Genomic DNA, 14,722 nt, shown 5'->3' with positions numbered 1-14,722 from the left:
GTAGCGAAGAGATAGGAACTACCCTCAACTCACAATGGGACTACGCTCGAGAGATTAGATCCAGAACTGAAATGACACGGTCTACATTTATCAAATTGAGATCCTTACTGTGCTGCAGTGATCTCAATTTGGGACCAAGATGCGGATAGTGAGGTGCTACATTCTTACAGTTACTATATGGAATTGAAGCCTGGACGCAAGCCACAGAAAAGCAGATTGAAGCCTTCGATATGTGGATCTACAGGAGGATACTAAAAATATCGTGTGTGGACCATGTCACGAACGTTGAGGTCCTACAGCGGATGATAAAAAAAGAAGTGGTTAATTTAGTGAAATAACGTAAGCTAGAGTACCTCGGCCACGTAATGCAGAACGAAGAAAAATATCGAATTCTTTAACTCGTTATGCGGGGTAAAGTATTTGGCAGGACAGGACCTGGACGCCGTCGTATCTCGTGGTTGAAAAACCTCCGACAATGGTTTGGGATGATCTCCGCGGAGCTGTTTCGCAAAGCAGTCAACAAAACCATGATAGCCTTGATGATCGCCAACATTCGAACCGGATAAGGCACTGAAGAAGGGGATCTATTCTAATAATGGAGGAGTGGTGTTTACGGACAGACAGGGATAATTAAAAGTTTTCACATTTTAATGTTGTAAGATGAATGAAAGCAGTATATATAATCTGCAGTTTATAGCGTTCTGAGCCTTCTGGTTTGCAGTCCTCATTCACGTCTCTTGGCCTAGTCCCCTGGTCGTAGATTTCTCTCTAACATTGCTTTTTGGACTTTATTAAGCCATGTTGTTTTCGGTCTTCTTTGTTTTCGCTCAGGTGGCTACCAATTTATTACTATCCTTAGTAGGCTATGGTTTGTTATTCTCTGTACATGTCCATACCATATAAACTGTTTTTGTTTTATTTCTTTTATGATGGTGGTTGTTCTCTCCATGATTCTTTTACACACACACACGCAGTGATCAACCCTGCCCCTAGGAACATGTGTATACCAATGTAAGAATGGGATCCACATGTCCGAAGATCAAACCGGTCACACCTCGCTAGTCGAAGTGGTACCTATCTGACCCCCAGGCTTTTCCACCACCCCTCCTCATCGTGTGACTTACGTGAGGAGGCTTATGATCTGAAATTTACTTAAGATGCCCTGGGTAATAGGACATCCTCGGTTTTTAGTGAATGTGGTTATGCCACCTAACTGTAGGGGTAGCCACATCTAGGCTTTTCTCCCTATTTACTTTACTGACTCAATTGATTTTACTCTAGCTTTATGTCGGGACTTGAGTCCCTAAAAAAAGAAAAAAGAGCGTGTGTTCCGACCATAGAGCCATCAGCCTGAGCTGATGACTCTATGTCCGGAAAAGAGTGTGTGCTCGGTCACTCAGCCGCCGATTTGGCAAAATAAATTTTGTTCTCCTCGCCGGCTGAGCACCCGAGAGGGGTCCGGCCACCGAGCCCATGCATGCCGCACATGACCTCAGTGCTCGGATTTCGCGAGTAGATCTTTCATTTCGATCTGCCTTAAGGGCCTAGTCCGCGGAGCGGTATATAGAAGGCCTGGCGGGCCCCTTCTATATTTGCTATATAAGGTAAATTTACGTTAAACGGTTTAATGAAAAGTATGAATGTATCAATATGAATTTACGTTATTTAATCAGAAAACACTTTTTTTGTGTTTTTTTTTTTTTTGTTTTTTTTTTTTTGTTTTTTTTTTGTTTTTTTTTTTGTTTTTTTTTGTTTTTTTTTTTGTTTTTTTTTTTTGTGGACTTCCTTGTGGCGTCGGGACTATAAAATGCCTGGGCAACAATTCTTTCCTTTTTTCCTTAATCCTATTTGTGTGCGTGTATTGGGGTGTGCATTCCCAAGTGTATAATGCTCTCACACACCCCGGTGTATATTGGACTTATAATTACCTAAAAACCTAAAAACCTAAAAAAGAGAAAAGCGTACCCTCTCGCCAGAGTTTTTTTTTGGTGTGTTTTCTGATTGACTGCATTTCTTTGTTCGTTCTTCTTGCAACCATCTCATTCTTTATTTATTCGTTCGGGTTCTCCCTATATCGAGCTATCTGTTGTTTTGGTCTTCTGTGTACCGTCCTTGTGTTTTCATTGTAGTTAGTCAGCTCTCTTAACATTCTGCTGGGGTGGTTTCTTAGTCCGTTAAAAATTTCATATGCTCTCTCGTCTAGCGTGCGTAGGATTCTTGTTTGTCCTGAGTCTCTATATACATATCTCAAGGGTACGTACCTTGGTATCTTAAGGGCATCTCTGACTATTTGATTTTGAGTAGTCTGTATCTTTTTCCTGTTTGTTTTACAGGTGTGTCCCCACGCAGCGGATGCATATGTTAGGACTGGCAGGATAATACTATTCGCAACCCTGATTTTGGTTTTAAATCGTAGTTTACTTTTCCTTCCAATAAGTGTTGAGATCTGACTTTTCAACGCTTTGGCTTTGCCTATTTGCTGATTGATGTGCTCAGTGAACGTTAGCTTCTTATCTAGATGTACCCCTAGGTATTTAGCCTGGTTGGTCCAGTCTACTGGGGTGTTTTCGATTGTAATTTCGCGATTTGGTACACTTCTTCTGTGACTAAACATTACAGCCTGTGTTTTATCTGGATTTAGGGCTATTTTCCATTTTATGCACCATCTTTGGAATCTGTTTAGTGCTCTTTGCAGATGATTAGCTGCATGATCCGGGTTTCTCCAGCTAACAGCTATTGCTGTGTCGTCAGCGTAAAGACTCAACAGAGAGCCTGGCTCTTTTGGCGTGTCGGCCGTATAGATGGTGTACAGGTACGGCGACAGCACCGCTCCCTGAGGCACACCCGCCTCCAGGGTCCCGACTTCGGATAGGGTTGCCCCTATTCGAACTCTGAACCTTCTGTTGGCAAGATATGACGCAAGGAGGCATGTCATCGCCTCACTGTAACCAAATTCATTCATTTTATAGATGAGTCCATGGTGCCAGACTCTGTCGAAGGCTTTGCTGACGTCCAGAAAAGCTGTAGCTGTGTACATTTTTTCATTAAATCCTTTGGTGATGAATTCTGTAAGTCGTAGTACCTGTAATTCACAGGAGTGTTCGCTTCTGAACCCGAATTGAGCCTCTGGTATGGTTCCTAGCATTTGTGATTCTTCATTGAGTCTTTTTAGTATAACTCTTTCCGCTATCTTGCTTATAGATGATAATAAGCTGATAGGTCTGTAATTTTGCGGAAATGTGCCGTTTTTACCAGGTTTTGCAATCATTATTACGTGTGCCTCTTTCCACCTATCTGGGAAATATCGTAGTTTTAGCATGTTGTTTATTATGTTAGTGATATAAACAATAGCTTTTGTTGGTAGATTTTTCAGCGCCCTATTTGTGATGTTGTCGGGTCCTGGGGCTTTTTTGGCATTTGTCATTTTTATAAGTTCCTTTATTTCTTCGGGAGATGTATGTGTAATACCTATTCTGCCCTTTTTCCTTCTAAGTCTTCTCGCTGTTCTTTCTACCTCTTCTTCAAAGTCTATGTCATCGTCGGGGTCTTCGTTGTTTCTACACGCCCTTTCTAGTTCGTCCTTCATGACTTCGGCTTTGTCGATTTCCGTATGGACAATCCCGTTTACTCCGTGTAGGGGAGGTATGGGTTTCTTGTCCTTTCGAAGGATTTTAGATAACTTCCAGAAGGCGGATTTGTTAGGATTTAGCTCATCGATATAGGAGTCCCAGCTTTCATTTCTATGATTTTGAAGTTGTTTTTTCACTTCCCTGTCTAGCTCATTTGCAATCCTTTTGTCTTCTACCATTCTTGTGCGGTAGGCTCTTCTTCTTTTCCGGTTTTTCTCTTTGATTAGGTTTTGAAGTTCTATACTTATATCCCTGAATCTTCCTTTTTGTCTTGTGATTGTTTCGGTTTTGGAGCTGGCATCGATAGCATTGTTTATTGCTTGTTCTAGTTTTATTACACTGTCTTCTAGTTCTGTAATATTATTAATTGTTGGGATGTTACCGATGTTCTCGCTCACAATTCTTCTAAAGTTTGGCCAACTTGTTTTCTTTCTGTTGTGGGGCTGCAAATAGTTCAATTCTGTTGCGCCCAGGGTCAGGACGATTAGGTTATGTGTCGAATCGCCTTCATTTAGGGAGTGTATCTCGTATTGTTGACCCACGTTGTGTAGGATTGCAATGTCGAGATACGTAGGGAGTTCTCCGTGGAAACATGTCGGTTCTGTTGGTCCGATGACATATGTGTTCGGTCTGTTCTCGAGATGGTTGCAGAGATATCTTCCGTTTCGGTTGGTCGTCCTGTCAAACCAATTGGGAGATCTAGCATTTAGGTCTCCAATAATTATAGTTGGCTCTTCTGAGTTCAGTATTAGGCTCAAATCTTCGTTGAAAATCGGATCATGTGGTCTAACGTAAGCTGACACTATTTTTAGTGTTTCGTTGTTGGCCTTAAGTCGAATAATTGTGGCTTCCATTGTCACCAGTCCGTCTGGTGTTGGGATGTGCTCGTGTTCGAGTCCCCTTTTGACTAATATAGCTGTTCCTCCTGATAATGCTCTATGATCCATTCTATAGATATCGTAGCTTGGAAATTTTGTTTTTTTCCTTTCCACTAGTTTGGTTTCTTGAAGGGCTACGATATCGAGCTCTAATCTGTTTATTATTTCATCCAGAAGGTTGATCTTTTTGAATATTCCGCCGGAATTCCATGACACAATGCGTAGATCTTCGTTTTGGTTTGCTAACATTTTCGGACGGCTTCTCCAAATGCAGTCATCATTTTTGTTGCTTTGTCCATCATGGACATCATTTCCATCATTTTGTTATTATACTCTGTATGGAAGTTTGCGATGAGGGTAGCTGCGTCCTGTACCGACACTTCTTGTGGTTGTGCTGGAGATTCTGAGGTGGTTTCAGCGGATTTTTTCGCTGCCTGTGCGTAGCTGACTCCTTTGTTGATTGGAGCGCTGTTTATGGGTCTTCCTACCGGTCTTGTTGGGGCAGGTGTTTTCTTTTTGGGGGCCTTAGAGCATCCTCTATAATTTGCTGTGTGCGCTTCACCACAGTTTGCACATTTGGGGTCGGTTTCCCGGCTTTTCTCACAGTCGTTACTGATGTGGTTTTCTCCGCATTTTACACATCTGGATCCGCAATGGCAAGCCTTTGAGCTGTGATAGAACCCTTGACAGTTATAACACTGTAGGGTGTCTTTTGTGATTTTGAATTCATCCTCCACATAGATGCGCATGTAGCATATATCAGATATTTTTTTAATTTTTGCAACGTCTTCCTCTTTGAGGGTGACGATGAAATGTGGCAGTACTTTTTTATCAGCTTTTTTGGAGATCATATTGATCACCCTTGTTGCTTCTATTCCTTTATTGTATAGTTCGTCTTTAATTGCTACTGTGCTAGTAGTAGCAGATAGCCCTTTTATAATGACTCTTTTTAGTTTATCGCTATCTATGGGATATGCGATGAATTCTACTTTTGGACTGTGTTCTTCTAGGATGTGTACCATTCCTAGGTAATCTTTTCTGGTTTTTGTGTTAATAACAATCGATCTGCCTGATCGTGCAAACTTATTGACTGATATTATGCCTTGGTTGGCTGCTCTCTGTAGGATTTTTTGGTGTTCTCCTACAGTTTTTAGGATTATCGCCGGTGGTTTCGGCTCTTTTACTATAGGCTCCTCGCTTGTTTGCGGTGAGTCTTTTGGTACGTCGTTTTCTTTTTCAACTTGGCTATTTTTGCTCAAGTTATTTTGGGCAGTTTTCTTTTTCTGGCTTCTTTCATGAGCCTCTTTCGCAGCCTTGTTAAATTCGATTTCTTTCCGCTGATTTATTATCTGCGTCTGCTTTTCGGCGACGCTTATTTTTGTTTTCACACTACTGTCTGATTTCTCAGTAGTGGTGCCTGTCTTTTTTCCTTTTTTGTTTTGGACTTGTGTCCAACCTGCAGGTTCTTTGGTTGTTATGATTCTTTCCGGCTCTTTAGGCTAGCCTTTGCTACCGGATGGCTTTACGGGGGGAGGTGAACCGATTCCTAGTTCCACTAGCTTTACAACGTCATTATCGAGGGAGGCTTTCCACGGGTCGATTTCCATTATTGACTCTTCTTTCTCCTTGGCTGCTGTTAATGCCATTATATGTTGTACAAGTTTTTGTATCTCCTTGTCCTTTTCTTTGTTTTCGTTTCTCAGCTCAGTCATCTGAGCGAGAAGGTCTTGGATTTGTTTATTTGCCTTTTCCTCGCGGATACGGCTTTCTTCTTTAAGGGATTTGATCTGTTCCGTCAGTACATTGACCGACCTTAAAAGCTCATTGGCCTTTTCCCTTTCCGCCATTTCTCTGGCCTTTTTCTTTACTTCTTCGTCTTCCGAAGAGTCTTCTTTGGGCCTTAGCCTTTTCATTTTCTTGCCGATTTCGGGCTCGGCTTCATTTTTGGAGACGTTGTCCACGGCGGGTTGTGTCTCTACTACAGTTGGGGGTGGGGCTTCGCGCGATTCTGCAGCTGGGCTCGGCTCTTCGTCGATGGCGTCCATCGTATTGATATCGCCATCGGTGTCGATTTCGCTTTTTTCTTCCTCCGACTCGGGCAGATAGGAGTCATCGTCAGATATTACGATTTCTATGTCGTCGATCGCGGGATTAGTCGATTTAATAAATTTATTATATAGCTCGATCGAGCTGTCAACAGAGGGGTTTGATGATTCGGCTAAATCATTCTCTTCTTCTTCTTGTGTTGTCACCTGCGTGACAACACTTTCTGGGGGGGGAATATCACTCATATTGCCGTAAGGCAGTGAACAAATAGTTCATAAGATATAAGAAAATTCTACTTAGACGACTCTGTTTTTTTTCCACCGACTGACCGCTGTCAGTACGGCTTACTGGGTGCCGTCCCAGGTACCTCGCGGTAGTTCACTCCCTGTATTCACAGTGAGGGATCCTCTTCCTGTTTCTCACACCTCAGGAGCAGGGGCCGTTTCTGTCCGACCTTGTCAAATGTCAAGGCCTTACAGTGTCATCCCTGACGACACACTGAGGTGATCCCGAATTCTTCGCAAACGCGAAGCTATTATAGCCTCCGCGAGGAGCCTATAAAAACAGCTCCTCGACGGTTTAACTAGTAACAACCTCGCATCCGCTTTTCGCTAATATGTAGGACAAGTGCCTATGCCACACTCGGTGTCTTACCCACCGGGAGCTGAAAAGCTCCGTTGACAATAGGTCAGTCGCCCCCACCTAAGCACGCTTCTCTCTCACGTCCGTACTGTTCGGCTGCTCGAGTCGAACTGTTGATTCTTTTATTTATTACGTGTACAATTCTCGGTATACCTGCCGATCTGCGCCAAAAATACATTTCCAAAGCAAGGAGTTTTAATCCATTCTCTTAGTGAGGTTTCACATAAATAATACAACGCTTTTAAAAATAATGTTATAAATAGGGCGGATTTAATTGCGATCAATTTTGATGAAATATGCGCATATATTATAGAAGTAGTAGATAACACCGTAGCAGATCGAAATGATTGGAATCTATTCAATCCAAATATTGAAAAGCTTAAAAATAATAAAGCACCAGGAACTGACAAATTTGTAGTGAGCTCTACCAGAATGGTGGCGACGCCCTGCTACAAGCACTGCATAAACTTTTACTTCTTGCCTGGCAAAATGAGACCATGCCCTGTGAATAGTCTCAATGCGTGATATGCTTGTTACATAAAAAAGGTGATCAGCTCCAGTCGGACAACTACAAAGATATAACCCTATTAATAACTGCTCACAAAATACTAGCAGCAAATATCCTCTGCGGATGGCTACAAGTTCACAATTGGCATAGTTGGAAAATACCAAGCCGAATTTACTCTGCAAGAAATATGCGTGTAACATAAAATCCGCTCCAAAGTTATAAAACTGTACCTTTTTCTGTTTAAAAATAGTTTTAGACCAGAGTAGTAAGTTAGGTGCGGCTATTTCGTTTTTGTTAAGTATCAATCGCTTTATCATGAATTTCAAATCTTCCTGCTCCTGTGCGATGACTAGTTGATCGTCTACGAAATAAAGCGTATTTTTTTATATAGGGTTGTTTTTCACCTCAGTCAGGTAGATTTTGAATAGTGTTGGAAATATACTGCACCATTGCTTAGTCATTTATTTACCATAAAATTCTCGGAAAACTGGTTGGCAATCTTTATTTTTGATCGAAAATTATTATTTATGGCAAAATCACAGTAAGCAGATCAATGGATGTTCTGCAATAAGTCATATATTCTTCTGACCAGTAATTAAAATAAAAAAAATTGTGATTCGTGATATACAGCCAACTACAGGACTTCAGTTTTCTTGTGGATATTAAATTTGTGTTTATTTTCCATTTTGTATAGTTTGGAATTTATAAATGATAAATGTATTTATTAACAAATGTGCAAGTACTCTAAAAATCATTTCTAATAAATATATTTTCTAGTTACCAATGAGGTAATCATTTATCAAAATTTTTGTTTCAGGGGGCATGGCGGCAAACCTGGATAAGTTTATGCTCCTTATGTGGAAGAATTGGTTGCTTCAGTATAGAAAACCCATACAAACGGCAATAGAAATAGTGGCTCCCGTAATATTTTCCATCCTACTTGTAGTAATACGAAGTCTATCGGATCCAGTACGTCACGAAACTGTAGTGTATCCGCCGTTTTGTACAATTCCTATGGCTTTGCGAGAGAATAGAACTGGGATCGTAATTTGCCCTTCATATGATGGAGTACCGTATATGGACAGAAATCAATCAGAAAACGGAAACAGTTCTAACAATCCATTTGAGTAAGTACATCACAAACTTCGATGATTTTTACAATAATGAGTTTTTTGATCACCAATTTGCCCAAAATTGACTTTCTTAAGCAATTTTCTTTAATTCTTTAAGCAATTTGAAATTTGCATAGATTAAAATTTAGTTAAAAATGTGATTTTTCATAGACCGCTTTATTACTAGAACTTTATTTGTTACAATTGAAAGATTACAATATTAATTAATTTAAAATGACTACAAAACTACCGGTATAAGCAATCCCCCCACTTAATGGCCAACGGCTTCGGGGGAATAAACTGGTAAGTGGCAGGGCACTCCTTTGTCCTAGGGTTGGGAAACTGCTCCTAAAGGTGGATGAGCTAAGACATTAGCCAACGGCATAAGAATACAGAAGGCAACGGGAAACCACTGTATTAAAGATCGTAAGATATCCCTAGTCGAATTATCATGAAATAAGAAGACAGAGTACTCAGACGTGTACTGATCATGCGTATCGGAGACCAAGATCCGGCAGGAAAGGAGTCAGGGCTTTTCAGGTTGTCAACAAGCGAAATCCCTGCCAAAAAAAGAAAAAAGTAGACCGTCAATTTAAAATTGGAACATGGAATGTGACCAGCATGTTCGAATCCAGAAAAACACGCAATTATATCCAAGAAATGAAAAGAATTAACATCAATATTTTAGGCATAAGTGAAACACGATGGATAGAAAATGAAAAATGTAAAGTTAGAGACCATGCGATGTACTATTCGGGTAATAATGACACACAACATCGATATGGCATGGCAATAATATTGAACAATGAAATTTCGCAACACGTCCAGAATTTTCTACCTTTTTTCGAAAGAGTTATGCTAATACAACTAAAAACGAAAGACAGAAAAATAAATAAAATTCAAGTCTATACCCCAATGGCCGAAAAAGATGAAGAAGAGGTGGAATCGTTCTGTGAACAAATTCAAGAGGCATTGAGAACTCACAAAACACGTGACGTTACAATTATAATGGGTGACCTGAACGCCAAAATTAGAAAGGGTAGCACAAGCAACATAGTGGGAAATTTTGGATTAGGTAATAAAAATCAAAGAGGAGATAGATTGATACAATTCTGCCAAGATAATAATATGATTGTTACAAACACGTTCTTTGAATTACCTAATAGACGTTTGTACACGTGAAAATCGCCAAGAGATAATGAACATCAAATAATGAGAAATCAAATAGATTACATAATGATCAAAGAAAGATATCGGAATAGTATAACTGCAGTCAAAACACAACCTGGAGCAGATATAGCATCTAATCATAATCTCTTAGTAGCACATATGAAAATTAAAATGAAAAGAATAGAGAAGACAGCAAAAGAAGAAAGAACTGATATAAAAGCAGATATAAAAGAGATCCAGAAATCAAAGAAAATATCAAAAAAAAAAAATAAATGAACGTCTAAGCACCGTACAGATTGAAGGGAAATGCAATGAAGAAAATATTAACAAAAACTGGGAAAAAATAAAGCCTGACTTAATAGAACCTTCAAAAAAGAATCTACGCAAAACCAAAGAAAAGAAAAAAGATTGGATGACGGACGAAATACTAAACTTGATAAACAAAAGAAGAGTATATAAGGACAAAAATAAATCATTGTACCAGCAAACACAAATGAAAATACGGCGACAAATTCGAATAGCAAAAGAAAATTGGTTAAAAGAAAAATGTGATCAAATAGAAATGCTACAAAATAAACATGACAGCTTTAATTTAGACACGAAAATAAAAGAATTAACTAGAAGGCCAGAATACAAACAAAATATACTAGTTGATGAAAAAGACACAGTAATGGAGACAGAAATCAAATTGATGGTATGAGCAAACTATATAAAACAGCTATTTAACGACAAACGAGACAAAATAGATAACGAATATTTCGTTGAAGAGACTGGACCAGAAATAACAGACAGTGAAGTAAAACACACAATTAAAGAAATGAAAACTGTGAAAGCAGTAGGACCAGACGAAATACCGACAGAAATATTGCAACTTATCGCTGACTGCAATATACATGTTATTGTCGAATTATTTAATATCATATACAGAATAGGTACATTACCTAAAGAATGGCTTCTATCAACATTCGTGACTATACCGAAAAAGAAAAACGCCAGACAATGTTGCGATCACCGTACCATCAGTCTAATGTGCCAGATACTAAAAGTTTTCCTAAAGATTATTCACCGTAGAATATATAAACAGTTAGAACAAGACATTGGACAAACTCAGTTCGGATGTAGAAATGCTCAAGAAACCAGAGAAGCATTATATGCAGTAAATGTGCTAATACAGAGATGTCTAGATATAAACCAGAACAACAGGACATCTATCTCTGCTTCCTAGATTATAACAAGGTATTATATACAGTGAAACATAATCCGTTAATAAAACTACTAAGAACAAAGAAAATATGTGGACACACGGGATATAAGAATAATAAATAATCTGTATTATGAACAAGAAGCTGTTATAAGAATAAATAATTTAAAAACTAATAAAATAAAAATCAAATGAGGTGTTAGGCAGGGATGTGTCTTGTCGCTATCACTGTTTAATGCATACTCAAAGGAAATATTCAAAAAAAACATTAGAAGATGAAGTAGCAGGCATAAAAATAAATGGCCTACCCATACGTGAAATTAGATATGCTGATAATACAATACTAATAGCAAAAAATATTACAGATCTACAAGGAATTTTAGATAAAGTTGTTGCAGCGAGTGAAGAATTTGGTCTGTCACTAAACATAAAGAAAACAAAATTCATGGTCATATCAAAGAAAAATATTAGATACATCAATCTACACGTAAATAATAAGACGATAGAACAAGTTCAGAATTATGACTATTTAGGGACAAACGTTAATGAAACAAACGATTATACCAAAGAAATTAGAGTTAGAATAGGAAAGGTTAGAAGTGCATTTAATAATATGAAACAAATATTATGTTGTAGAGACCTCAGAATAAATCTTAGAAAACGAGTACTAAAGTGTTATGTATTTTCTGTTCTTTTGTATGGTGTGGAGACATGTACTTTAAGTAAATAATGTATCAATAAATTGAAAGCATTTCAAATATGGACATAACGAAGAATACTGAGAATCTCCTGGACAGACAGAATAACCAATGAAGACGTACTAAGAAGAATAGAGAACAGCAGGGAGATACTGGATTTCATCAAAATAATAAAACTACAATATCTGGGTCATATAACACGTGGTGACAGATATGAATTCCTAAAACTAATAATGCAGGGAAAGATTCAAGTAAAGCGCAGCATAGGTAGAAGAAGAATGTCCTGGCTAAGAAACCTTAGAGAATGGTTTGGATACAGCTCAACGAAACTCTTTCGTGCTGTAGTGTCAAAAGTTAGAATAGTAGTGATGATGACACGTAAAGAAGAAGACTACAAAACTGACTGCGTTGAAATAACAGCTAAGAGTGGTTTTTGTCATCTAAAATGCTAATTTATAACTTGTTCAGGGCTGTAACAAGGGTAACAGTTGGTGTTCCCAGGGCTGTTGGCTAACGGTTTATCCAAGGGTCTTGTATAAGTTAGCGGTTTCTATGGGAACTAAATGATAAAATGTGAAGTCGGCGAGCTTTAGCTAGTTCAAGGTTAATATTTTCCCATATAACAGATACCCTTAGTAATAAAAAGTCAATGCCAAGTTGATTTGACTTTAAAAGTGTTATTGGTGTCTGTGCTTCTTATCTTCTTCTGAAGGGTAAGCCTTGAAGTTTCTGTCTAATAGAATTACTGCGTGGTAGTCAAGGTGGAGACTGATTCTGGGACTAGGAGATTACAATTTTTGGGAATCTTTTGTTTTGACATTTACAGCAAAGGTATAAGATAACTAGGGTAATATCCAGTGATAAAGTTGCCAATGAATACGGTACATTTGGGAATTAATCTTACAATTGAATTTGTTTTGATTATTTGTGTAGTGACGTCTTTTCTTGTACACTTGATTCTTACTGGTAATGGATTGGGAATAGTTAGTAACCATAAATTTTGGTAAATTTCATGCACATTGTAACCTTTTGCCAAGACCATCGACATTTGGCAAGTTGAACATCAGTGTCTATGTAGCCCAGTCTGGTTAAAAAAGAAGGTGGAAAAATGTTTCGCAGATATCTCAAGCTTTTAAGACATAGGTGGGGGATACTAGATGATGAATAGATGAAAAGATACTCCTAGTTTTACCTTGCGTTTTTTTAAGCAATAATTTATGGTCACAATTTGATTTTTTGTCTATAAATTTTTTCCCTTATATTTTAAATAAACAATATTTATGTCATTTTTTTATGTGAAGAATATCTTTATTTTCCCGTTTTTTTAATTAAAATTGATAAATAATTTACAGAAATATTTGCAAAAAAGCAGTTTTTTTGCACTAATTTATAAATTTTATTAATTTTTTTATTAACAAAATAAAATGGTATTAATACATTTAAACTTCAAGGAATTACCATCTTTTAGATTTTTGCGAAATTTCCCCCCGATCAGTCAAATATTTTATAAGTTATTTAATTTGTTTATCCCTGAGGCTAATAAACTATTGAGCTTGCCCTATGCATGATGCTAGACACATTCAGCAAATTTCATAGGATTCTTTAAGACCTAGACTATCTCAAAAGTTAAATGCATATTGAGTTTTCATCGAAATTATTTACAAAATAAACGTTTGATAAAGGGGTATGTTTTTACTTATAAACAATTGTAATAACTTCTATATTTTTCAAGCTATAGACTTGTACGTACAACCATTAGATAGCTGGTAAAAAAGCTCACATTAAAAAATAAAAAACCTTCTATGACCAATAGGAACGAAGTTAGTGACTATTTTTAAAAAAATCATATCTCCATTGTTTATAAATATTAAGAAGTAAAATTTGCACAAATTTTGAATGAAAATCTAAACTTTATATTGAAACTTATAGCTATAAATTTATCTACTTTTTCGAAACGACGGTACTTTCGAAAGATCGACATAGGAAAGTGGAGAGGATATCTGTTTCAGCTCCGTTTTTTTTTCGGCATCGGAACTTCAAATTGCAACACGTAGGAAAAATTTACATTATCTTGGCTTCCTTTGCAGCTGCAAGCCTCTTTTTTTTATTCTGGGGTAGCTTGTCGAAATATGAATAACTACATAGTTTTCACTGGCCGGAAAATATGGGAAAACTCGGAAAAATTTAGTCCATTTGAAATTCACCCTAAATACTTACTTTTTTTTAATTTGCTCGAATAGTCTGTCGCAGTATTAATAATGATGACATAATTTTCACCCCCCATAAATCTCGGAAAATCCCGGAAAATCAACATATGTTTTTTTATTTTATATCAATGATGTAATAATAATTATATATTTTATAAATTAAATTTCAGGTAATTTTTTACACATTATATTATTATATTCCTTATATTAATTATAATTGTTTGTATTTTTATAATTAACAATATTGATTTTTATTCTATTTTTCTTACAAATGTGATATACAATATTAATCTAATCTGCCTTACTGCTTTGATAAAATAAGTCGATTTTTTCATTACTTGCCTTAATAAATTTTGCAATGTTTATTGAACTTTACTTTTTTTATTTTCTTTACATACATTGGTTTAAAAGTTAAAATTTGGTTCATTTATTCGACTTCACTGTCAGGTCTGAACCTTTTTGTTGCAGGTTGTTTATCTTCACTTATTAAGTCAGTATTTCCATACATTAATATATTAATGGGCGATCTTAATGCCAAGGTGGGTCAAGGTAAGGTAGGAGAACAAGTAGGAAAATATGGGCTTGGAAACAGAAATGACAGAGGAGATCGATTGATTCAATTTTGCCAAAG

General features: G+C 37.3%; 1 protein-coding gene across 7 annotated transcripts in view; it reads left to right on the top strand.

Moving 5' to 3' along the window:
- LOC140450217 (phospholipid-transporting ATPase ABCA3-like) overlaps positions 1-14,722 on the top strand; it is a 372,486-nt gene that overhangs the window by 158,749 nt on the left and 199,015 nt on the right. For all 7 annotated transcript variants that reach the window (XM_072543710.1, XM_072543706.1, XM_072543707.1 and 4 more), the window contains exon 2: positions 8,521-8,830. In XM_072543710.1, the coding sequence (XP_072399811.1) occupies positions 8,526-8,830 (305 nt within the window). In that variant the 5' untranslated portion in view covers positions 8,521-8,525. The remainder of the gene's footprint in view (positions 1-8,520; positions 8,831-14,722) is intronic.

Source organism: Diabrotica undecimpunctata, chromosome 9, assembly GCF_040954645.1.
Source record: "Diabrotica undecimpunctata isolate CICGRU chromosome 9, icDiaUnde3, whole genome shotgun sequence".
Lineage (NCBI taxonomy): Eukaryota > Metazoa > Arthropoda > Insecta > Coleoptera > Chrysomelidae > Diabrotica > Diabrotica undecimpunctata.
The sequence above is the reverse complement of the archived record's forward strand: the minus strand, read 5'-3'. Positions and strand labels throughout refer to the sequence as shown.